The 24,067-nt window shown below is 36.2% G+C and overlaps 1 protein-coding gene and 1 pseudogene across 6 annotated transcripts in view; both read left to right on the top strand.

Moving 5' to 3' along the window:
* Hdac9 (histone deacetylase 9) overlaps positions 1 to 6,398 on the top strand; it is an 851,473-nt gene extending 845,075 nt beyond the window's left edge. For all 6 annotated transcript variants that reach the window (XM_069996136.1, XM_069996137.1, XM_069996140.1 and 3 more), the window contains one exon: positions 387 to 6,398. In XM_069996136.1, the coding sequence (XP_069852237.1) occupies positions 387 to 426 (40 nt within the window). In that variant the 3' untranslated portion in view covers positions 427 to 6,398. The remainder of the gene's footprint in view (positions 1 to 386) is intronic.
* An 11,188-nt stretch (positions 6,399 to 17,586) lies between these two features.
* On the top strand, positions 17,587 to 20,461 carry LOC138810009 (ferritin light chain pseudogene; annotated as a pseudogene).
* Positions 20,462 to 24,067: the final 3,606 nt, after the last annotated feature.

Raw genomic sequence — 24,067 nt, 5'->3', positions numbered from 1 at the left:
CTGGGTTCTTTGCTCTCATTAGCAAACTGGTTCCATAGGAAATCACTGCAATTGCTCTGAAAATAAAAATATCATAGCTAATTTTTTCAATAAATTATTGGACTGCACTAGACACAAAACATGTACGTTTTGGAATCTAGAGTTATAAAATATTCTGACATGTTTTAATATAAACAGGAACGTTTCCAATGATTGCTTGGATCTAAAATGTTTTTCCACTTGACATTTATTTATACTTCCTAGGAAAGAAACCCTATTTATGGATAACTGAATAACACAAATAAACATCAGAGAGAGCTGAAAAATCAGCTTTGATTATGCATGAAAACCTACAATGTCATTGTGTACTCTTATGCCGTATTCTGATTGCCTGTTTATTTTTACAGAGCTGCTTGTGAGCCCATGGAAGAGGAGCCGGCCTCATGAAGTGCCAAATCTCCCCCGATATTTCCTGTGTGTGACATCATGTGTAACCCCACCCCCACCCAGCACCCTCAGACATGTCTTGTCTGCTGCCTGGGTGGCACAGTTCGATGGATCATAAACACTGGGCACAAAATTCTGAACAGCAGCTTCACTTGTTCTTTGGATGGACTTGAAAGGGCATTAAAGATTCCTGAAACTTAACCACTGTGATTCTAAAGTTACAGTAAACCACGATTGGGAGAAACTGCTTCCAGCATGCCTTTCTTATGCTGGGAGACCCACTCCCTGACATGAAGCATGGAACTAGGAACATCCAACACAGCATTAGATATTGTTAATTTTTCAGAAGCGACGATAGCCAGGGAAACTTGCGGCAAAAGCTGAAACATATTCATTCCTAACATTCTGATCAGTGTTTTATTGGGCAATTTTTTTGTCTAGCAGTCACAAATTGTTTACAGGATTTCTCAGCTATGAAGGGGTCACAATTCCAGACAGATTACAGTGGGTTTAAGTTTTCTTTCTTTTTTGTTTTGTTTTGTTATTTTGCATTTGTTTTTACCACACAGTTCAACTAGGAAGAAGTCAAGATGGAGGACCTAGGGTAGGGCTTTCTACAGTAAAATAATACAAGCTGTATCTCAAAGCCTGATACCAAAGGAAACTCACATACTCCTATGTTATGGTGCAATATTTTTGTCACTTTTTTGAAAAAGAAAAATCCTGCTTCGGTAACATCTATTTCTTATTTTCACATGCAGTTGTATAGGCCAATGTGGGTCCCTCAGCTCTATTCCTTGGTGACAGAACCTCTAAGTATATGTCTTATGTCTATGTCTTTAAGAAGCACGTAAGTTTTTAAACATGGTCTGAATTTTTTCCAAATCAATCAAAAATGCATTATCTTACCTTTTCATTTGTGCCCACACCACCACCTGTGGCTTCTTTAAAAACAAACACTTTCATCCTTCCTTTCTTTAGAAAAACTAAAAATCACTCATAATCTCCCCTATTACACAAGGGCTTTGAGTATTTCTCTTGTTTACTTTCCAGGTTAACACTGTTGCTTTGTCAGCATGTGTTGTTTTAGTGATTAAACCACTGAGGCGAACATAGCTTAAGCATTGTCACTGAATTTTCATGATCACTGAAATATGTTAATGAAGGTACTGTGTACCTGAAGTCACTCTGGACTGAGTGAACCAAGAAGCTGTGCCTTCCTGTGAAAATAAACACAAAATTTAACCTTTCCACACTTTACCTTAGTGGCAGAGGTCAAAGATAAAGGACATATATTTCTGAGATTAAAAGCAGTTTACTAATGATTACAGAAGCAGGTTTTTCCTGCTACTTCTGAAAATTCTATTTCAATGTATACTCCAACACCTAAAGACAGGGAGGTTACCATACCTTACATACTCGATATCTGGATGATCCTTTTGAAATAGCCGATGTTTCTTTTAACATCTTTGACTAACTCAAAGGATATATTAAAGCCATAAGTGAAGATTGTCATGCTTTTATTCAGAAATCTGAAAGAAACCTTAATTAAAACAAGGTTTTAGGGAAGGCCATGATAGGAAAGATATGGAGCAATATGGTTCTAGTTAGGGCAGACTCTAACCTGTAAATCAAAGATGAAAGATTTCACTCAAGTAGAATTATACAACTCCCTTTTGTTATACAGTCAGACCATATTTTTCATGCATTTGGTTTTTTTTAGGATTACCATTTTAATTTTAAAGACTTTTATTACATATACAAAAATGGCTCAATATTTAGTTTAACATCTTAGAAATTTGAGACACTCTGAAATGGAATATAGTTCAGTATTAGGTAAAAAATTATCTTCATTGCATAAGGGTTAAGTTAATCTAGACTCATAATAGTAATGATTATTTTTCCTAAATTTCATTTTCTTGACATTTTCAGAAAAATACATGAGTCGTATTTTCAAGCTCTTGTTACTTTGTTAATGGCTTGAGGAAATTTACTTAAGGAAAATCAGATAGCAGAGCTGAAGGCTTAAAAAACGAAAGACCCTCTACCTTTAGTTTATTAAGAAACATAATTGGCAAATTTTAAAACTAACTTCATAATTATAAATCCCTAAGACTACTCTTCCTCCTTCCTGAATATTTTTTAAATGATGGCAATGAAAATTTAATGAGCTACTAATATACTGAGGTTCCTGCCATGATTTATGCCAAGCCGTCTATCTGATAAAGCCCTATCTCTGGGACATCTCCATGGGCACTTGGATTTAAAGCTTGACACATTAAGGAGTTATTCACACATCCTTCCATTTGACACCGTACACACTAGTCACGGGGGTATCAAGAGAGGCAGAAAGCTGTGGAGAAGATTAATGGCAGCCGAATGTAATTGTAAGGACAGAATGTAGTACTGTTTGATTAGACCATTACATCAGAGTACATCTCTGAGCAAGAGAATGGATACATTTTCTGAGACTCTCAACACTTCTTTTAAAATAGACTAGCACTTTCTGGAGGGGCAGTTTCATTTGTATAGTTTTTTTCTATACTCACATTTACACTTCTAAACTCATAGTTACACTTTATTGCATGTACCAAACGGGTCCCAGAAAGAGGCTAGTGGGGAAAAAATGGTCCCCTAAACATTACCAGTTAGGTACTTCATCTGATCTATACTTTGAAGGAAAATCACATGAACTCTCTTCCTATCTGAAGATTAACTCATCTATGGTGAATAAAAATCATATTTTTGAAAAAGCTACTAGTAAATAATATTAGTAGTGATTTCATAATAGATACAAAACCAAAACTTAGTAAGTCAATTTTCTTACACAGTATAATTTGAGTTATATATTGAGCTTGGAAAAACCTAGACATTTCTACTTAATACTGAGCAAAATGGACCCGTTGTCATTGCTTAATTAGAAGAATACTCAGATTAAATATTTTCATATATTTTAATACATGTATGTTATCTGTAGTAGAGATAGAAATCCTCTTTTGGAGAAAATGGATTTAAACATTTATTGAAAAACATCACATAGAAGGTGCATTTCCATTCCTAGGAAGAAAAATCTTGCCCTTAATGCTGACTATAACCACATGCCCATCTCTTATTCCCCTTACTGAAAAAACATGGTGGCCTTGAAAATGGGTCATCTCTCACAAAGATTTCAGAAATTATGGCCTGGGTCTCTCCTAATAGTTCAGGCCTGTTTTATTTCTAGAGGTCAATTGCAAAGCCTGTGGATTTACTGGGTGTCTTTACAGACTCCATATGGAAGTAAAATAGAATGATCATATTGAAAGTCTCCTGGGAGAAATTTCTTCTTAGATCAGCACTTTTAAACTTCTAGTTTTTTTTAAGCCTAGCATTTATATTTAGGACAATTTATTTAAACATTTTTTCCTATTCTTCCTGTTAAAATTACTCTCATTTTGTCTCAGTGGTGACAAATCTAATAGCCCCAGAAGAAACAAGGCAAATTTTCTGCCTTAAAAGTGATTCATTCTTAGTTTGAAATAACCATTGTGCCAGAATTTGATACTGCCATTTCTAGCAGTATCTATCTTAGCATTCTTTTCCTGCTTCAGGAATGAAATCACTTTCATGCTGAGAAAATGATAGAGAGAAACAGAGAGAGACAGAGAGAGAAAGAGAGAAAGAGAAAAGAACACCTGTTGTTAGACTATCTCCAAAAAGAGAGTATTTTCGCCTTCACAAGAAATGAAAAACAGATGATCTATGCTAAGAAGTGAAGGCATTTTATTGTCTGATCATCAACATGACCATGATCACCACCAAATTGCTTGTGTTCCCCTAGGACACAATTATATTCTGGTTTCTAGCAGTGTTATGGACTATTTATGGTCTTTTAATAGAAGTATTCTGAAGTACTCATCACCTTCATCAACACTATCACTGAAATATGAAAGTGCTTATCTGTGGCTTCTTTCTCTGAGTATATTTACATTGAAAATCATGGCTCTTAACTCCTAACTCTTATGAGCTTGCTTTGCATCATTAAATCCTTCATAAGGAGTGCATGATTGTCATGTGACCAGAGGATAAAAACATCCCGTGAGCATGGAACACACACAGAACTACAGAACTTGATTCCTCCCATTTAATTACAGTTTGTTTTTATCTATGATATTTCTTATAGGTTTTGTGTAATATATTAAGCAAAGGCTGAGTCCGTTGTTAATATTCCAGATATAGCTAGATCGTACAGCCCTCGACTATTGATCTAGAGCTGCTTGGACTTGTTCTCAATGATAAGGCAATGAGTTGTAACAATTTCTTAAAATTCCTTAGTTCTCAATTGGAACACTAAGCAATTCACTGTACTGTACCAATGTTTCTAATTGATCGTTTTCTTTCCAATCTTTCTGCTTCTCCTGTTTTCCAGTACCAAATTGCCATATCTATACATTTAATGGTATCTCAAATCTCTACTTTATGTTTTCTAGGCAGAAACAAACTTCACAATTTCTTTTTTGAGATTGCCATTGAGCTTACTTTTTGCAAGTTAGTTTACAGAACTCTGAATAGGTTATTCTTATACTTCATTTAATCTCTCCTATGTCAAGTACCACTCGACTATGTTTTGATCATTTTTATCTTAAAAACACCCAAAGTTCTTGTGTTTGGGTCTATAATTGAAGCTTGGCACTTGCTTTTATTAATATAAAATGTTTTTGTTTCAAATATAGTTTTAAAATCTCTTCAATTGTGTAGTGCTAGTATTGGGGTAGAAACAGTTGTACATATACTTTTCTTCTGTATGCTTTGCAAGATGTTATTGTGAGTTGAACCTACAATCATAAACACTCACTTGAAGCAAAAAAATGACTAAGGGGAATTTTTAAATCAATATATTTTGGAAATAAAAAATGTTTCCAGACATTTCAATTAAAGAGTCTTATTCTATTTACTTGTTTAGGCATTAAGCACATTAAGAACAAGCAACAACATCAATATAATAAGAATGGTTAATCAAATATTTCCGGGGACATTGTAGTCATGTCTTTTATCCTTTGTTATAGTTGACCTTTCTTGGAGATGTAATTTTGTTACAATTAATAGAGTGATTGCAGCAATATCTGGCTATTGTCTTTATATCTATAAAGTTGAATGCAAATGAAGTAATAACAAATAGTTAAAATTCTATACATCTGAGTAAGGATGATTCTACTTCCTTATGTACTCAAATTTTTGGCTTTATTTTAGTAGTTCTTTTTTCTAAAATCTTTCTTTGATCTTCTAAATTGTAAGATTACCAAACTCTTTCTAGATAAGAAATGTTCATCTCTATTTCCACAACAACTAGATGATATAAGTTACTTTTTCAATGGCTGCTAGGATTGCAAACTTGTTAAATACAAATGGCCATTTCATAAGTTATAGGGCTGGCAGTTGGTGTAATTTGAAAGCAAGTTCCTAATATTTTCAAATCAGGTGGGCAGGTCAAGCAGGAAACCAATATTTATTACTTCTGTGATTAAACACTAGGCCAGGCTTCTTGATGTATGTGCCAATAATCTGGAGTTTCTGGTTTATGGTAAAATTAACGTGTCTTTTCTATTGTGTTCTGATATATGTTTCTGTAATAAGATCAGTTTGTTGTCTGTGCACCAGTGGTTTTACCCTAAATTTTTTTGACTAGCATTCACCAAGATCTGTCATCTCAAGCTGCTGAGAAAAAGATATGTTGCCAAACATCTAAAAGTTGTGCTTCCAGTGTATTTTCCCAGACATGCAGAATGATTATAAAAAGGATCAATAAACAATAACTGTACCATTGTTGAACATGCTCACAGGGTTCACCTTTTCTCTGATTCCTTTTTTGTTGCTGCTGGATTTGAAAACACAGAGTCATGTCTCAAATTATTGTTGATGTTGTTAATATCATGACCCTTCTTCAGAATGAATGAAAAATGCTTTTTTGTCTTGTGTTTTCTACTGAATTAGATTTTCCTCTAGTCCTCTGTGAATAAAAGCTATTTGAAATAAAAGTGTTCTTATTTTGATGCTTACCGTCACACAGCAACAAGATATTTGACAAATGTTTGTTGAATAAATAAAATTTTTATTACTTATAAGTGACTGTGACATACTATTCAACTTTGCGGAAATGAAAACATTGATTTACAAGTAAATTTCCCTTATGATGAAGTAATAATCCACAAAGCAAGGAAAGTAAATTAAAATAGAATTACTGGTTTGGATGCTGTCTACTGGCTGATATGAAGGATAATAGAAGCTATATTAAATTAAGTTATTAAATTAAATGCCTACTATAGTCTCTACTATTACTGTATTGAAAACTGTACTAGAATTCTAGTTAACCATATGAATCTTACACAATAGATGCAATTATGTCCATTTGCAGATGATAGCTTCAAGCCTCACCCACTGTTAGAGTTAGTAAGACAGGATTCAATTTTCACCCACATCTACTTTGCCTTACCTACTGTCGTTCCAAATGGTGTACATTATCTATCCAAGGTATTCTTTTACTAAAAATCTATGATTAATCTTTAAAATATATCATATTCTTGTCTCTGCTATCCTTAATATTTTTATTAAATTATCATGTTAAATGGATATGGTAATTGTGGCTAAGTTTATACAGCAAGTACAAGTTACAAAACAGTTCTTCCTTTCCCTGTTACAACATCTTACTTTAATCTAGTCAAGAGCCCTAAGATATCTTTAGAACATGTATTCCACACTCTTGAAATCTAGTCCAAGACTAATAATTACTTTTGTGTTTTCTAACCCCCTGTAATTTTTAACATTCTAAAGTATGACTGTTTTCCAATGGATAATGGTTTGGGTTCCTTTGAGAAAAAGATAGTAATATTTCATCTAAGAGAAAGTAAACGAGATAGAATGGGTGACTAGAATGGATTTCAATAGTGAATACCTTTGGTTTAATCAAATTTTTCAAATGGCAAATGTTACTTCATGGTTGTTTCTTGTAAGTTTCCATGGTGAAAAGACAGAATTTGAAACAATGGGGTGTAAGTAGAAAATGACGAACCAGTATCACTCCATTCTTTCAAAAGAATAGTTTCCAGTTGAAAATACAAACCTGAAATATTTGTTGCATTGATTAACAGGTGCTACATGGTTATTGAACTCAAAGTGCTTCCAGACTTGATGGTCCTACTGTTTCTCATGGTCCTCCATGTTGATCAAAATAGTTAATACTTCATGTTTTTTTTCTTTGTTTGTGTGGCAGTACTGGGGTTTGAATTCAGGGTTTTAAACTTGCCAGGCAGACTCTACCATTGGACCATGACCCCAAACCCTTGTTTGCTTTAGTTTTTAGCTAGAGTCTCACACTTTAGCAGTGATCAAGCCTTGGACTACAATCTTTCTATAATCTTCCTACCTACTGTGTAGCTGGGACTACAGATGACCATTCCTTATGTGACCTAATCTACACTGTGGAAAAGACATTCTTTCATATGTCCTAAGAATAAACAAACAAGATTCTGAAAGAGAGTTTGATTTTAATGTATGAGAAGCTCGAGAAATTAGGAGAAATATTTTAAATCAAATTTATCTTAAAATGCCAAGTTCTTAGTGTACCTAGAAAATATAAACTCCACACTGAAGGTAATATAGTCCATTTAAAATGACATAATCCCACATACATATAGATAAATTTTTGAAATCAATGTAAGTTTAAAAAATTTAGGGAAACAAAGGAGCAGGCAACAATGCTTGATAAGAAATGTACTCATTACCTTACCCATGTAATTGTAACCCCTCTGTACATTATTTTCACAATAAAAAATTAAGATTTGATTAAAGTAAATCATTTCATTAAGTAACAAAAAGTGAAAATTTCAAAAACGAGTTGATGATCTGTTTTTGAAAATTGACCTCACCCCAGTTAGAATGGCAAAAATCAAGAACTCTAATAACAACACATACTGGAGGGGATGTGGACAGAAGGGAACCTTACTACATTGTTGGTGGGAATGTAAACTTGTTCAACCACTTCGGAAAGCAGTATGGAGGTTCCTCAAAAGACTCTACATAGAGCTCCCCTATGACCCAGCAGTCCCACTTTTGGGCATTTACCCAAATGTTTACAAATAAGACCACACCAAAGCTACCAGCACAACTATGTTTATTGCAGCATTATTTACCATAGCTAAGATATGGAACCAACCCAGATGCCCCTCAGTAGATGAATGGATCAAGAAAATGTAGTATATATACACAATGGAATTCTATGCCTCCATCAGAAAGAATGACATTGCCCCATTTGTTAGGAAATGGAAAGACTTGGAAAAAATTATATTAAGTGAAGTAAGCCAATCCCAAAGAAACATAGGTCTCATGATTTCCTTTATTTGCAATATCTAGTATATGTATGAGTCAAGCAGAAAAGGTCAGATAAGGTGATGTTAGGAAAAATGAACCCTAAGATATGTATTTCAAATGTTGTTTTTCTTTCATGCATTTGTTTCTAATGCAATTATAAGATTATTTCTTTGTTGCTTTGTATGTCCCTCCCCCACAGTATAACCCCTGCTTTCACTGTATTTGATGTCGGTATAATTTGTGGAGGGGAAGGGGGAAAAAAAATCAGTTAAATAAGGATACAGGTGGACCTGTTGCAACAATGAGAAGTACAAGTTGTCATGTTGAAAACGAACTTTACAACTTGGGGGGGGGGATACGGTGGGGGGGAAGGATGGGAAGGGATGGGAAGGGTAAACAAAGGAGGAGGCTACAATGCTTGATAAGAAATGTACTCATTATCTTGCCCATGTAATTGTAACCCCTCTGTACAGTATTTTCACAATAAAAATAATAAAAATAAAATAAAAAAAAGAAAATGGATTCCTAACAAAATGTAAAAGGTTTTATATCCATGCAAAATGAAGTCATTTCATATGTGTGCGTGTGTGTGTGTGTGTGTGACTGCATTATTTTTATTTTTCTCCATTTCTATTCAATGTTTGAATTGGACTTTTTTCTAAATATTTTTAATATATGAATGGCTAGTTATGTAACATTGTCCTTGTGCCATCATTTAAATCTTACTATGTTCCTGTGATGAGAGTAATAGAATAGATGATCAAATTGAGGCTTAGATGATATAATAAAGCTCATATTATTTTCTTTTCTAATTTTTTATGTTTCTACTGCATAAAAATTTAGGTGCCTGGGCTGGGAAGGTGGCTCAGCGGTAGAGCGCTTGCCTTGCATGCCTGAGGCCCTGGGTTCGATTCCTCAGCACCACATAAGCAAAAAGAAAAAAGCCGGAAGTGGTGCTGTGGCTCAAGTGGTAGAGCGCTAGCCTTGAGCTGAAGAGCTGAGGGACAGCGCCCAGGCCCAGAGTTCAGGCCCCATGACCGGACCCAAAAACAAAAACAAAAACAAACAAAAAAAATTTAGGTGCCTATCATGAGATGCAAGTTACATTTTGGTCCATGTATATATTTTATAATATTCAAATAAGGGCAGGCTTATCTGTCTTTCCAAGTATGAATACCTTATTTGATGGTAAATTATCTTTCCTTGTCATTTATTCAGAAATACAGAACATATTATATTTATCTATAATTACCCTGCTATGCAACAGGAATTGTTTTTTCAGTTTAGCTGCTTGTACTCATTGGCCGACTTTTCTCTAAACCTTTCTCCTCATTGTTCTTCTCAGGCTCTTGTAATCACTATTCAACTCTGAACATCTCTAGGATCAACTGTTTTGAGGTTCTACAAGTAATTCAGATCATAAGTCATTCATTTTTCTGTGTTTGGCTTATTTCATTTGAGTAAAGCTTGTCATTTTCATCCATGTCCTTATGAATGATACTTACTATTTTATGGGTTAATAATATTCCATTGTACAATGTTTTCTTTAATTCCTTTTTCAGTCTGTGGACTTGTGTTCTTTCTAATTTTTTACTATTATAGTATTGCAGTGAGATTAGAGTTTTTTTTACCTACTAATTTTATTTCTTTCAGCAATACATCTCCCACTGTGCCTAAGCAGAATGAATTATTCTTTTTTTAGGCCTCACTATAATGATATAATGGCTGGGTATAGAATTGTAAGTTACCTGTCAATTTTTTTCTCAGCCTTCTGATAATACCATTTTATCAAATACTTGTTTCTATATTCATTACCAAGATGCTGTATTTACCTGCATTGCATTCTTGTTTGTAATCTGTTTTGTTCTCTTTTTCTGTGTGTTGAACCAGCAAATGACTTAATGTTTTCTAAATCTGAAGATTTGATTGTTTCCTCTAAATCAGGAAAATCTCATTATTTATAACTGACAATAGTTCTGGCAGTCTCCCATTGCCTTTTTCTGTAACGTTTATTAGATATGACTCCTATTGGATATATACTGATAGGCTTCACTCCGTATTTTTGTGTTTTATGATTTCTATTGCTCTTCAAGAAATTTTCTCAATTCTCCAAGTGTACATTTATGTATTCTTGTTTTTAAATTTTAACTTTCATTGATTACTTAAATCACTTTTTAAAATGTACTCATTTTTATCAATAACAAACTTCAAACTCTATTATAAATCTGTAGTTATAAAAACAGCTTGGTACTGGCACATGAACAAGCAAGAGAACCAATGGAATAGAATTGAAGACCCAGATATGTTCCCACAGACCTATGGCCACCTAATCTTTCATAAGGGAGCCAAAGTTATCAGATGGAAGAAAAACAGTCTCTTCAAAAAATGGTGCTGACAGAATTGGCTACAAACATGCAGTAAATTGAAGATGAATCCTTATATATCACCCTGTACCAAAATCAACTCCAAATGGATCAAAGACCTCAAGGTAGAAGCAGAGACCCTGAAAATATTACAGGAAGGGATAGGGGACATGCTAAGACTCCTCAGAACAGGTTAAAACTTCCTAAATAAAGATCAAGAAACACAACAAATCAAAGAAAGTCTTGATAAATGGGATCACAGATTGGGAGAAGTTTTTCACTAGCTATACAACAGATAAGTTTATCTTATGAAAAATATATCTAGAGCTCAAAATATTAACCACCTTAATAACAAATCCCCAGAGAAACAGCCACCCCATTAAGTGGGCTAAAGAATTAAAAAGAGTCTTTTCTGAAGAGGAAATAAGCATTGCCAATAGACACATGAAGAAATTCTCAGCATCATTGGCCATAAAAGAAATGCAAATCAAAAACACATTGAGATTCCACCTCACTCCAGTTAGAATGGCCATCAAGAAAACAAATAACAGATGCTGGCAGGGATGTGGCCAAAAGGGAATGCAACTACACTGTTGGTGGGAATGTAAGCTGGTTCAACCACTCTAGAAGGCAGTCTGGAGGTTCCTCAAAAGACTAAACAGAACTCCTCTATGATCCAGCAATCACACTCCTGGGCATTTATCCAAATGATCTCAAACTAGGCCATACTAAAGCTACCAGCACAACTACATTTATTGCAGCATTATTTACCATAGCTAAGATATGGAACCAACCCAGATGTCCCTCAATAGATGAATGGATCAAGAAAATGTGGTATATTTACACAATAGAAATTTATGCTTCTATCAGAAAGAATGGCATTGCCCCTTTTGTAAGCAACTGGAAGACTTGGGAAAAAATCCTATTAAATGAAGTAAGCCAGACCCAAAGAAACATAAGCTCTATGGTTTCCCTCATATGCAAGAATTAGTATAAGCCTAAGTTAGTCCTGACTGAGAATCAAAATAGCTCAAGAGATATGTACATATGACCATACAAAATGATGCTAATTAAAATGAACTCCAAGACTTGGAAACAACAGGTCTTTATTTTTTTTTTTTTTTGTTGTCAGTCTTGATGTTGCCATTTTACTGTATCTAGTTCTTTCTTCTTATTTCATTTTTCTTTTTCCATTGGTTTATCACTGGCAATCTCTGTTTTTTATTCTGGTACCCTCCATCTTGTATATGCATTTATCTGATTGGGGGAAGGGAAGGGAAATAACAAAATGCTGAAAGAAGTACAAAAGATGACCCAATGCAACCACGATACTCACAGGACAATGTCAGAAATGAACTGTAATCCTAACTACTCAGGAGACTGAGATCAAGGATTCCAGCTTGAAGCTAGCTCTGGCAGGGAAGTCTATGAGATCCTTATCTCCAATTAACCACTAAGAAGTTGGAACTGGAGTTATGGTTCATGTGTTAGCAAATAACACTTCAGCAAAAAAAGGTAAGAAACAGTGCTCAGGCCTTGAGATCAAACCCCGGTATGGACACAAAAAATAACTGGGGGGGGGGACGGTGAGGAGTGGAAGGGAAGAGTTGAGGAGGTGAGGAGGGAAGGGATGGTAGGGGGAAAACAAAGGAGGGTGTAACAAATGCTCGATAGGAAAGGGACTCATTACCTTGCACATGTAACTGTAACCCTTCTGTACAGTATCTTTACAATAAAATACATATATTAAAAACAACAAAAAAGACATGCAAATCAAAACAACATTGAGATTCTACCTCACCCCAGTTAGAATGGCTAGAATCAAGAAATCTAATTTAAAAAAAAACAGATGCTGGAGGGGATGTGGCCAAAAGGGAACCCTACTGCATTGTTGGTGGGAATGTAAACTTGTTCAATCACTTTGGAAAGTAGTATGGCGGTTCCTCAAAAGACTCCACATAGAGCTCCCCTATGACCCAGCAATCCCACTTTGGAGCATGTACCCAAATGATCACAAACAAGGCCATACTAAAGCTACCAGCACAACTATGTTTATCAGCATGATTTACCATAGTTAAGATATGGAACCAACCCAGATATCCCTCAGTAGATAAATGGATCAAGAAAATGTGGTATATCTATACAATGGAATTCTATGCCTCCATCAGAAAGAATGGCATCACCCATTTGTTATGAAATGGAAAGACTTGGAAAAAATTATATTAAGTGAAGTAAGCCAGGCCCAAAGAAACATAGGTCCTGTGGTTTTCCTTATTTGCAATAACTAGTCTAGGACAAGCAGAAAAGGTGAAAAGCTGTGTACATATGACTATATAAGATGTTACACGAAATGAACCCCAAGATAGGAACACCAGTGGTTTTTTTTCTTTCTTGCTATTGTTTAAACATTTATAATGTACTATGTGATTTTTTTTGTTTCTTTTGTATGTTCTCCCCCCACCCCCTACTGTATAAACCCTGTTTTCACTGTATTTGATGTTGGTGCCCTGCATCTTGTATAACCATTTTTCTAATTTGGGGAGGGGAAGGGAAATTTAAAAAATGCTGCAATAAGGTTACAGGTTGACCCACTGTAACAATGAGATGCACAAGACACTATGTTGAAAATGAGCTTTACAACTTTGGGGGAGGAAGAAGGAGTTGGGGAGGTTGGGAGGGAAGTGATGACAGGGAAAAAAACAAAGGAGGAGGTAACAATGCTTGATAGGAAATGTACCCATTACCTCAATCATGTAACCCCTCTGTACTAGTATTTTTACAATAAGAAACAAACTCTAAGAATTAAAATATCCCATGTAGTGTTCTTTCACTGGTCAGATTTCTTGTTTTATATTTTAGTGATTTTCAGCTCATTTACTTCACAAGGTCCATCAGAATACCCTATGAGCAGAAGGACTAAATTATTTGTTTTAATTACTTTGCTTATTCCATTGAAAAGTTATTTATTGTGAAGTCATTTTCAGCCGGACTTTTGTCTGTAGAATCCATGTACTCTCTGTTATCTGAATTGAGAACAGATTTCCCAGGCAATTTTGCATTTCTAGAAGTTTTACCACATAGGAGCACTTCATTTCTCATAATTCTATTTAGAGGATTTTTGACAATATAACTAATGCAAATGACAATCACAAACCTGTCCCTGGGTTCAACAGAATCTACGTCTGAATTTCTCACAAGGAATATTTTTCCACACCCAGTTTCCACAAAGAAAGAGCCAACTTCCTTCAGTTCCTTGTTGTCTTCCATTGTTAGTTGGCAGATCAATTTTTTTTCTTTTCTTTTTGTTTGTTTTTGTCTCTCTTACCATTTAGAGGCCAGCCTCTAAGAATTTTGGATTAATTGCAAACATGTGTGAAAATATGAGTTTCTTGGTTTCAATTCTCTTACCTAAAAAAGTCTCTAGGGTTCCCTCCTGTCTCTGCATGAACACAAAAGTGCAAACGTCTAGTTTACTTGTACTGACAGCTCAGCAAACCCCATCTAAGACAATAACAGCATAGACTCTCTACTTGACACCCATTTTTTTAGTGTCTTCTTTATTCCTGGTACTGGACATTTTCCTAACTTTGGTAAATTTGGCTATACATTCAGAAAGAAATTTCAACTAGCGTTAAAAAAAATATGTCTGAAGTGTTGCAGTTAATCAGGTCTTTCACACACAGGGACAGCTTTGTGAGGAATTTCAGGCTTCTACAAAGTGATAGAGAAGGGCTGGGAAGGTGGCTTGGTGGTAGAGTTCTTGCCTTGCATGCATGAGGCCCTGGGATCGATTCCTCAGCACCACATAAGCAAAAACTGCTGGCAAAGGCACTGTAGCTCAAGTGGTAGAGTGCTAGCCTTGAGCTGAGGGATGGTGCCTAGGCCTAGAGTTCAGGCCCCATGAAAGAAAGAGAGAAAGAGAGAGAGAGAGAAATGAAGGAAGGAAGGAAGGAAGGAAGGAAGGAAGGAAGGAAGGAAGGAAGGAAGGAAGGAAGGAGAAATTCTCTGGCTCCCTTTAGTTCTCACAGTCTGTAAATTCTTCATTAATAATGAAATTGACACTTCAACTATGGGTAACAGTGGCTTGTCCCTGTAATTCTAGCCACTCAAGATGCTGAGATTTGAGGACAGTGGTTCAAAGCCCACCCACACAGGCAAATCCCAAAAGACTCTTGTCTCCAATTAACCAACAAAAAGTCAGAAGTGAAGGTGTGGTCATGTGATAGAGTATTGGCCTTAAGCAAAAAAATTTCCAAGCAAGTGTAGAAGGCCCTAAGTTCAAGCTCTAGCATTGAAAAGAAAGAAAGAACAGGAAAAGGAGAGAAAGAGAGAAGAAAGAAAGGGGGAAGGAGGATGAAAGGAAGGGAGGGAGGGAGGGAGGAAGGGAGGGAAAACATACTTTTACTTCTAAGTCTTCATTATTCCATCTTCTAAGAGGGTCCTTCCCACTAGGTAAACCACAACTGTGTTTCATAAACCCAATTCAATTACCGTGAAAAGGCAAGCTATGCTGAGAAAGAAATCAGAAGATTAAAACATATAGACCATCTTCAGAGATCTTGCTAGTACTAATTAGCTGATGTTTATTGCCTCCTCTGAAAATTACCTCTTCTAGGGAGTGTTGGTAGTCTTTTCTGTGGGTGGGTGTGATTAATCTTACTGTTGGCAGCAAATGAGAAGAGGAAGGAATAGTAGTGAGCGCTACTTGTCTGAAACACTGGAGCAGGGATAAGATTACAAGGGCATCATTTTCTTCTCTCTCAAAACATGACAGGAAAACAGATACCCATTACATATTGGAGAGCAAAAGATTTTTGGCTAATGCTTGGCAGGAAAATACAAAGCTGAGGTTTCATTTCTTTGCTCTCGAGTACATACTGTGGCCATGTTAAAGTTTGGGCTTCACATTCCTTTCTGGTGAAAAAGAGATTTAATGAATATGTTACAGGTTCTAGCTGCTGCATAGCATGCATTTTCCTCTCATTTTGGCTATTACTATTTTTAATTATTTGGATATATTGTGTAGATATCTTTTTTTTACTAAAAAATACTTATTGAAAGGCAGAAGAATCATTGCTGTGGCACAAAAACATTTTCCCTAAAAAAAATGAATGTACAAGCACACAAAAAAGATGTGGGATTTTTATGAATCATATCCTGTAATTTTTCATTTTTTTCCAGCTACCTCCTTCTCAGAACAGAATCCAAGAAAACCAAAGAAAACTATTTGTGCTGTGTGCAAGAATTTTGCCAAATTGAATTACATAATTCATCTAGCAGATTTGATGAGTTCCTGGATGCAATTTGCAAATTTGCATTTTGGGCACAAGGAAATAATGCATTTGTTAAATATGAAAAACACAGCCTTTGCTACAAAACCATATTTTGTAACTTCTCAAGAAGGATTCTCTCTATATATCTGTATCATATATACTTAGACATAAAAATCTAGCTATTTTATCATGAACATGTCACTATATTTAACTGTAAATATAGTGGCCTGTGAAATTTATATTCATGAATTGGTAGACATTAAACATTTCTATAAATTATATCAAAATAAGAGTTAAACATATTAATTGAGTGTTTGACCAAAACCCTAGGTAGAATTGTGCTTGTATTAAGGTATCATATTTGGTATCATTGTAGTTATTTCTAAAGTTTTGGGAACGTGCCATTTGGATGATTGTGGATGCAAATGTTTCAGGAACTTGTTTTTCAAAGAAAAATGAAATCAACAACCACAGACTAATCAAAACAACTTCTAGTAACTCTACATACCAGCCAATGATCTACAGAAGACAAGTTAATACCCAATAAGGAAAAGGCATGTTCTAATTATAGATTTTTTTCTAGTGTTTTTCTTTATGGATCCATATTCTCATCCATGTACAGAAGTCAGACAAAAGGGTTGTCACTTTTAGTTACTGTAACCAAATACCATAAACTTTCTTAAAGAATAAGTTATTGCAGCAGTCCAGCTGGTAAGTTTAAAATTAGTTGCCAGCATGATCAAGTCATGATGGCTTGCTAATGACTATCCAGTTGCTAATTCTTTATACTGCATGGGGTCTTCTCATAGGGTATAAATTCTATTAGAGAGTCTCTACCCTAATGGGATCATCTCAAACATATCACTTGGGGGGGGTGAGGTCAGGGGGCTTGAACTCTGGGCCTGGGCACTGTCCCTGAACTCTTCAGCTGAAGGCAAGCACTCTACCACTTGAGCCACAGCACCCCTTCCGGGATACTGGTGGTTAATTGGAGATAAGAATCTCATGGACTTTCTTGTCTAGGCTGGCTTTAAACCATGATCCTCAGATCTCAGCCTCCTAAGTAGCTAGGATTACAGGCTTGAAAAGCCAGTGCCCAGCTTCAATACTTTCTAGTGTCATCATACTAGATAGAGGCTAGGCTTCACTACATGAACTGAGGGGTAGACATTAAGTCCAACATGGTCCAATTCCAGATTATCTCCCTTAGGCCAGAAAGATGGAGGGAACTTAACCTGCAGGCTAGAAGCTATGTTACTATCGTGGGGAGCAATGATAGTATGTGGAAGCTGCATGAATGCTGTACACTTGAAACTATCATGGACCAAGAGATTGATTATGAGCTGAAACACACAGTAGACCCATCTAGTTTCCAGGACATTTGGGAAAGACTCTTAGAGAAATTAAAATACATAAAAACAACTAAGAAAACCCATGAGGGGAAAACAATAATGTACATACATAAACCTACACCAAACATACTCCCAGAAAAGATCTAGAAAGAATTAGACCACCACCCCAAGCTACTATCAAATCTTATCAAACTTCTGGCTTGTAAAGGACTTCCATGCCAGTCTCTAAGATCTGGAAAAGCAGCTATATCCCCTCACCCCTCCCCAATCTCCAATAGTGAATAAGAGATCACATGACCAGGAAATGGAGAAATAAAACCAAGTTGAAGGAGCATGGAGATGTCTAGAAAATGCCTGACAAAACATGAATCAGGATTTCTAGGAAAATACATTTAAACAATTATCCAAAATACACTGACCAAATAAGTATCTTCCCTATCAAAAATCACTTAAATATACATGGACTAAATCAAAACTAAGACTGAAACTTTTTTACAGAGGATCCACCATGCTCTATGTACAAGAACCACATCTTAAATGTAAGAATAAAAATAGTTTGATCACACGCTCCATGGTTTCCCTCATTTGTAATAATTTGTGTATGTCTAGGATAATCCTAGCAGAGGATCCAAATAGCTCAATAGCAATGTATATATGACCATATAAAATGGTGCTAATCAAAATGAACTTCAAGATATGGAAACAAGAGGTTTTTCTTTGTTGTTGTTTTTAATGTATTGTGTGAAGTGATTTCTTTTTTCTTTGTTTTTCTTTTCCTTTGGTTTATCTCCTGTTGGCACTTTTTTTTCCTCAATACCCTGTGTCTTGTATATATGTTTATCAGATTTAGGGAAGGGAAGGGGAACAGCAAAACAGTGAGACAAATGACAAAGGGTGAATTAGTGCAACAGAGATACTGTCTGTGACACTGTTGGAAATGAACTTTACAACTTGGGGGAAGGGGAGTCAGGGAAGGGAAAGTAGTAGAAAAATGAGGAAGGGGAAGTAATATTCGACAAGAAATGAACTCAATTGCTTACATATGTAACTGTAACCCCTCTGTACATCATCTTTACAATAGAATTAAATGTTAAAAAAAGAATATAAGTAGATTGAGACCATATATAAAGCTTGCTAACTCAAGAAGCTGAGATCTGCCCTCCCCCCAAGTTGTAGAGATCATTTTCAATATAGTGTCTTGTACATGTCATTGTTACAATGGGTCAACCTGTATCCTTGTTTCAGCATTTTGTTATTTCCCTTCCCCTCCCCAAATTAGAAAAATCTATATACAAGATGCAGGGCACCTACGACAAATACAGTGAAAACAGAGGTTATGCCTTGGGGGAAGACCATACAAGAGAAACAAACAAACAAACAAAATCACATAGGACGACATAGGACGAGGAGAGGGAAGGGATGGTAGGGGAAAAACAAAGGAGGAGGTAACAATGCTCAATAGAAAATGTACTCATTACCTTACTTATGTAACTGTAACCCCTTTGTGTACTATTACAATAAAAACATTTTTTTAAAAAAAGATGCATTGTAGTCATAAACTGCATTGATGAATGGAAACTACTTTGTACAACTACTTAAAGATAATGAAAAATAGGTGTTTTTAATTGGGGGGAAAAAAAGAAGCTGAGATCTGGATAGCCATGGGTTAAAGGCCAGCCCGGGCAGACAATTCCAAGAGACTCTTACCTCCAATTAACCTACAGAAAACTGGAAACAGAGGTATGGCTCAAGGGATAGAGTGCCAGCCTTGAGCAAAAGAGCCAAGTGAGAGCGGAAGTCCCTGAGTTTAAGCTCAAGTAGGGTGTTCCTGCGCGAGCGCGCGAGCGCGCGCGCACACACACACACACACACACACACACACACACACACACACACACACACACACAAGAACATATAGCTTGAAAGCAGGAGATTAAAAAAAAGAGAGATTCCACACATCTTGTTAATAATGAATAAATAGAGCATGAAGGAACAGCAGCGCCCGCCAGTCCCGCGGGGCTGTGTCTTGCTTCAACAGTGTTTGGACAGCACACTCCTCTTTTCCATCACCGACTGCCTCTCCGCTCAAAACCTCTGACCCTTATCTTCTGACCCGTCTTCTGCTTCCAGGACCAACCAACGCCATTCTTTTTTGGTGGTTAGCTCTGTATCGACGACCAGCCATGACCACCTCCCAGATTCGTCAGAATTATTCCACCAAGGTGGAGGCTGCTGTCAACCACCTGGTCAACTTGCATCTGCGGGCCTCCTACACCTACCTCTCTCTGGGCTACGACTTCGATCTGGACGGTCCAGGGCGCCTGCTTCCGCGAGTTGGCAGAGGAGAAGCGCCAGGGCGCGCAGCGCCTCCTGAAGATGCAGAGCCAGCGCCGTTCCAGGAAGTGCAGAGGACTTCTCAAGATGAGTGGGGTAAAACCGTGAAGCCATGGAAGCCGCCCTGGCCCTGGAGAAGAACCTGAACCAAACCATTTTGGATCTTCATGTCTCGCACAGAACCCCCCATCTTTGTGACTTCCTGGAGACCCGTTTCTTGGATGAAGAGGTGAAGCTCATCAAGAAGATGGGCGACCATTTAACCAACTTTCTCAGTCTGGCGGCAGCCCCTCAGGCCCAGCTGGGCGAGCATCTTTTCGAACATCTCACCCTCAAGCACAAGAAAACCCCAGAGTCCAGCAGCTTTTGAGGGCCATCTCTGCCTCACCCGACATCAGGATTTCCACCTGAGCCTCTTCCTCTAGCCATTGGGAAACTTCCTAACTAACCACCCTGGAGCCCTTCCTAAGCCTTGAACTAAATGAAATAAAGCTTTTTGCAGTAAATTAACTAACTAGCTAGCTAGCTAACTAACTAGCTAAATAAATAATAGAGCATGATGGCTAATACTTGCATCAGACAAAATAGAATATAACTAAAAATTTGACTATTGACCTGGAAAGAAATTGTAATGACAAAAGAATTGATTCAACTTGAAGGTATATTATTTGTACAGAGACACTCAATACTAGAGGCCTTACCTATATCCAAAGTGGACATTGAAACTATTCAAAGGAAAGTTACATACAAATATAATCATGGGAGGAGACTTTGCAAACTCCCACCTTACAATAATGAGTAAAATAACCAGATGAAAATCACCAAAGAAACCTGACTTTAACAATACTGTAGACCAAATAAACTTCACAGACATATACAAAACATTCCACCCAACAGCAGCAAAATATACATTCCTCTCACACATGGGATATTCTCAGGGGAAGATCGCATGTAAGGGCATAAAACAAGTTTCACAAATATGAGAAGACTGAAGTGATAACAGGTATTTTTCTGATCACAATAGAATAAAACTAAAAATCAGTAATAGAATGACCACTGAGAAATATACAAGTACATGGAAATTAAACAACAAAGCTCTTAACCGTTGAATAAACCACAAGAAAATTATGAAATTTCTTGAAGTGAAAATGGAAACATAACTTAGCAAAAAATTAGCTGGAGTGAAAGCAATGTTAAGAAGAAAATTGGGGGGCTGGGAAGGTGGCTCAGTGGTAGAGCACTTGCCTTGTATGCATGAGGCCCTGGGTTCGATTCCTCAGCACCACATAAGCAAAAAGAAAAACAAGCCGGAAGTGGCGCTATGGCTCAAGTGATAGAGCACTAGCCTTGAGCTGAAGAGCTGAGGGACAGCGCCCAGGCCCAGAGTTCAGGCCCCATGACCAGACTCCCCATCAAAAAAAAAAAAAAGAAAATTTGTAACTTCAAACACATTGAAAAAGAATAGTCTCAGATCAAGGAATTAACAATGCAAATCTATGCAGAAATTTGAAAGAGTAGACACAAAACCAGCTGAAAGGGAAAAAAAAGATTAGAACAGAAATAGAGAATATAAATTAAACCTAGAATGTGTCCTTTAAAATGAGAAGTTGAATTGATATACTTACAGCTAGAATTATGAAGAAAAAGAGAAGACCCAACTACTTTGGATCAGAAATGAAAGAGGGGAATATTATTAATGATTTCTCTAGGATTTTTAAAGGAATTCCACAGGCTAAGAAGCCCTAGAGTTTCAGTTTACTCTGAGTCTCCTGAACATTGTTGACAATATAGTTTCAGCTGAGTGCAACAAGAACCAGGAGAGAAAATTCTATAATCCCAGTGCAAAGATGGCCTTTAGAATCAAGAAGAACTGATGTTTCATCCTGAACCTGAAAGATGAGAATAGAAACAAAAAACAAACTAGGAAAAATATGTCCCAGGTCAAAGATTGAGAGGAATTCCCTTAGTCGTGGGCTGCTCAGCAATTTTGTCAATTCTGGCCTTCAATGGATCAAATCAGAGTAATTAATGACAACCCACTTTAGTCAGCCTACTGACTTAAATGTTAATCCTGTCTATTAATACCCTTACAGACACATGTGAAACAATATCTGACCAAGTATATAGGCACTCTATGGCTCAGTCATGTCACTATTTAAATGAAGCATCAAACATTAACCACTTCTTAACTTAAAATCCACACTCGATAAACCACATGTCATCTCCAATACTCAACTAACATAATAAAATCATTATATGTATGACTATATATGCACTAATCCCTTCTCCAGAAGAGAAAATAAAGTCCTTGAGTAATGACTACTCTTCTTTAATTTCCCATAGCTTAGATATGTGCAATACCTGCTACAATATATTACACAGCAAATGAAGAGAGGGAAGAATAGAAAGATACTTTCTAAGATACAAACAAATATGCTCATAAAATCAGGAGGAAGTGTTTATGACAATGGTAGCCCTGGTTGATTCACTGGCTGGTACCTTGGTCATGAGGTATTTATAGCTAATTTCTATTCTGAATTGGATGGAGACATGGTACTTCCTTATGCTATTAGAAAGAAATGTCCTGAATGTTAATTTGCTACAAATTCTGTGTGCCAAGTCATAAGCAGTCACTACCTCTGTTTCTATCGTATTGGTCACCAAAAATTGTATATTATATGATTTCATGAATAAGAGTTTTTCAAAGTAGTATAATGAACAGAGACAGAAAAATAGAAAAGTGGTAGTCAAGGATTGGAAGGAGAGACGAAGCTAATGTTTATGGGTAGAAAATTTTCAGGTCAAGTAGATAAAAACACTCTGGAGAAGGATGGTGGTAATGGTTGTATAATCATGTAAATCTTTATCAGGCCATTGAAGTGCATATTCAAAATTATCAATTTAATTTTACATATATTTCAAAATAATAAAAATTATAAAATTTTGCAAAAATTTTTGGCATAGCTTAAGTTGAAAAACTCAAAGTCAATGAGAGAGCATGGGTGGGAAAATGGGAAAAATCTGTTGGCAGTAAATAGCTGGCCAATATAACACCTTTTTAACGTCTTACTCCAATTTTCCAAGTGAATTTAATGTCCTAATGTAAGATGCTGGGTTAAGAATTCAGAAGGTAAGAGTTCTCATATTTTATCTCAACATTCAAAAACTATTTTTAGGCTGGGTGTCGATGTCTCATGCCTGTAATCTTAGCTACTCAGGAAGCTGAAATCTGAGGATCTAGATTTGAAGCCAGCTCATGTACAAAAGTCTATGAGACTCTGGTCTTCAATTAATCACCAAAAATCTGGAAGTGAAGCTGTGACTGAAATGGTAGAACACAAGAGTATAAGTGCTCAGAGACAGGTCCTAAATTCAAGCTCCAGAACCAGCCCACACACAAAAATACACTTAGTATAATTGTTTGTGGCACAATTATGAAAGATAAAATGTGCATTAACATGATAAGTACCTTTATAAATGAAGCTGTGGATGTAATTCAAAAAATTTTAACAATGTGGTTAAAATTTATATCTGTAGGAAGAGAGCAGGATTTGAGATCTGAATTCTCTTTCCAATGTACCACCACATTTTAAGCATTTTTCTTCACTTCTCTGTTTCTCTGATGTAGTTTTCCATTGAGGATTATTATTGATATAATAATATAATCTATTTGGCAAGGTTGATAAACTCTTATGTAGGACTTTGTGCCAAATCTTAAACTAGATTGTGAGAACCATCTGGCCCTCTCATCTGGAGTGTTCCCTTTATATAGAAAATATACACTTGCACAGTAAGTTATTAGTTTTATAAGGAGAATATAAATGCCCTTAGAAAGAGCTACACATCAGATGGAAACTTGTATATCCACAATCTAAATGAGCAAGCAGAATATATAAAGCAAAAATGCCTGTAAACATCTGAAAGATAATCACCCAGGAGGGCAAACAATACTTCAGAAAAGAAACCAGAGAACTAA

Source organism: Dipodomys merriami, unplaced genomic scaffold, assembly GCF_024711535.1.
Source record: "Dipodomys merriami isolate MVZ:Mamm:240054 unplaced genomic scaffold, mDipMer1.0.p SCAF_5, whole genome shotgun sequence".
Taxonomy (NCBI): domain Eukaryota; kingdom Metazoa; phylum Chordata; class Mammalia; order Rodentia; family Heteromyidae; genus Dipodomys; species Dipodomys merriami.
The sequence above is the reverse complement of the archived record's forward strand: the minus strand, read 5'-3'. Positions and strand labels throughout refer to the sequence as shown.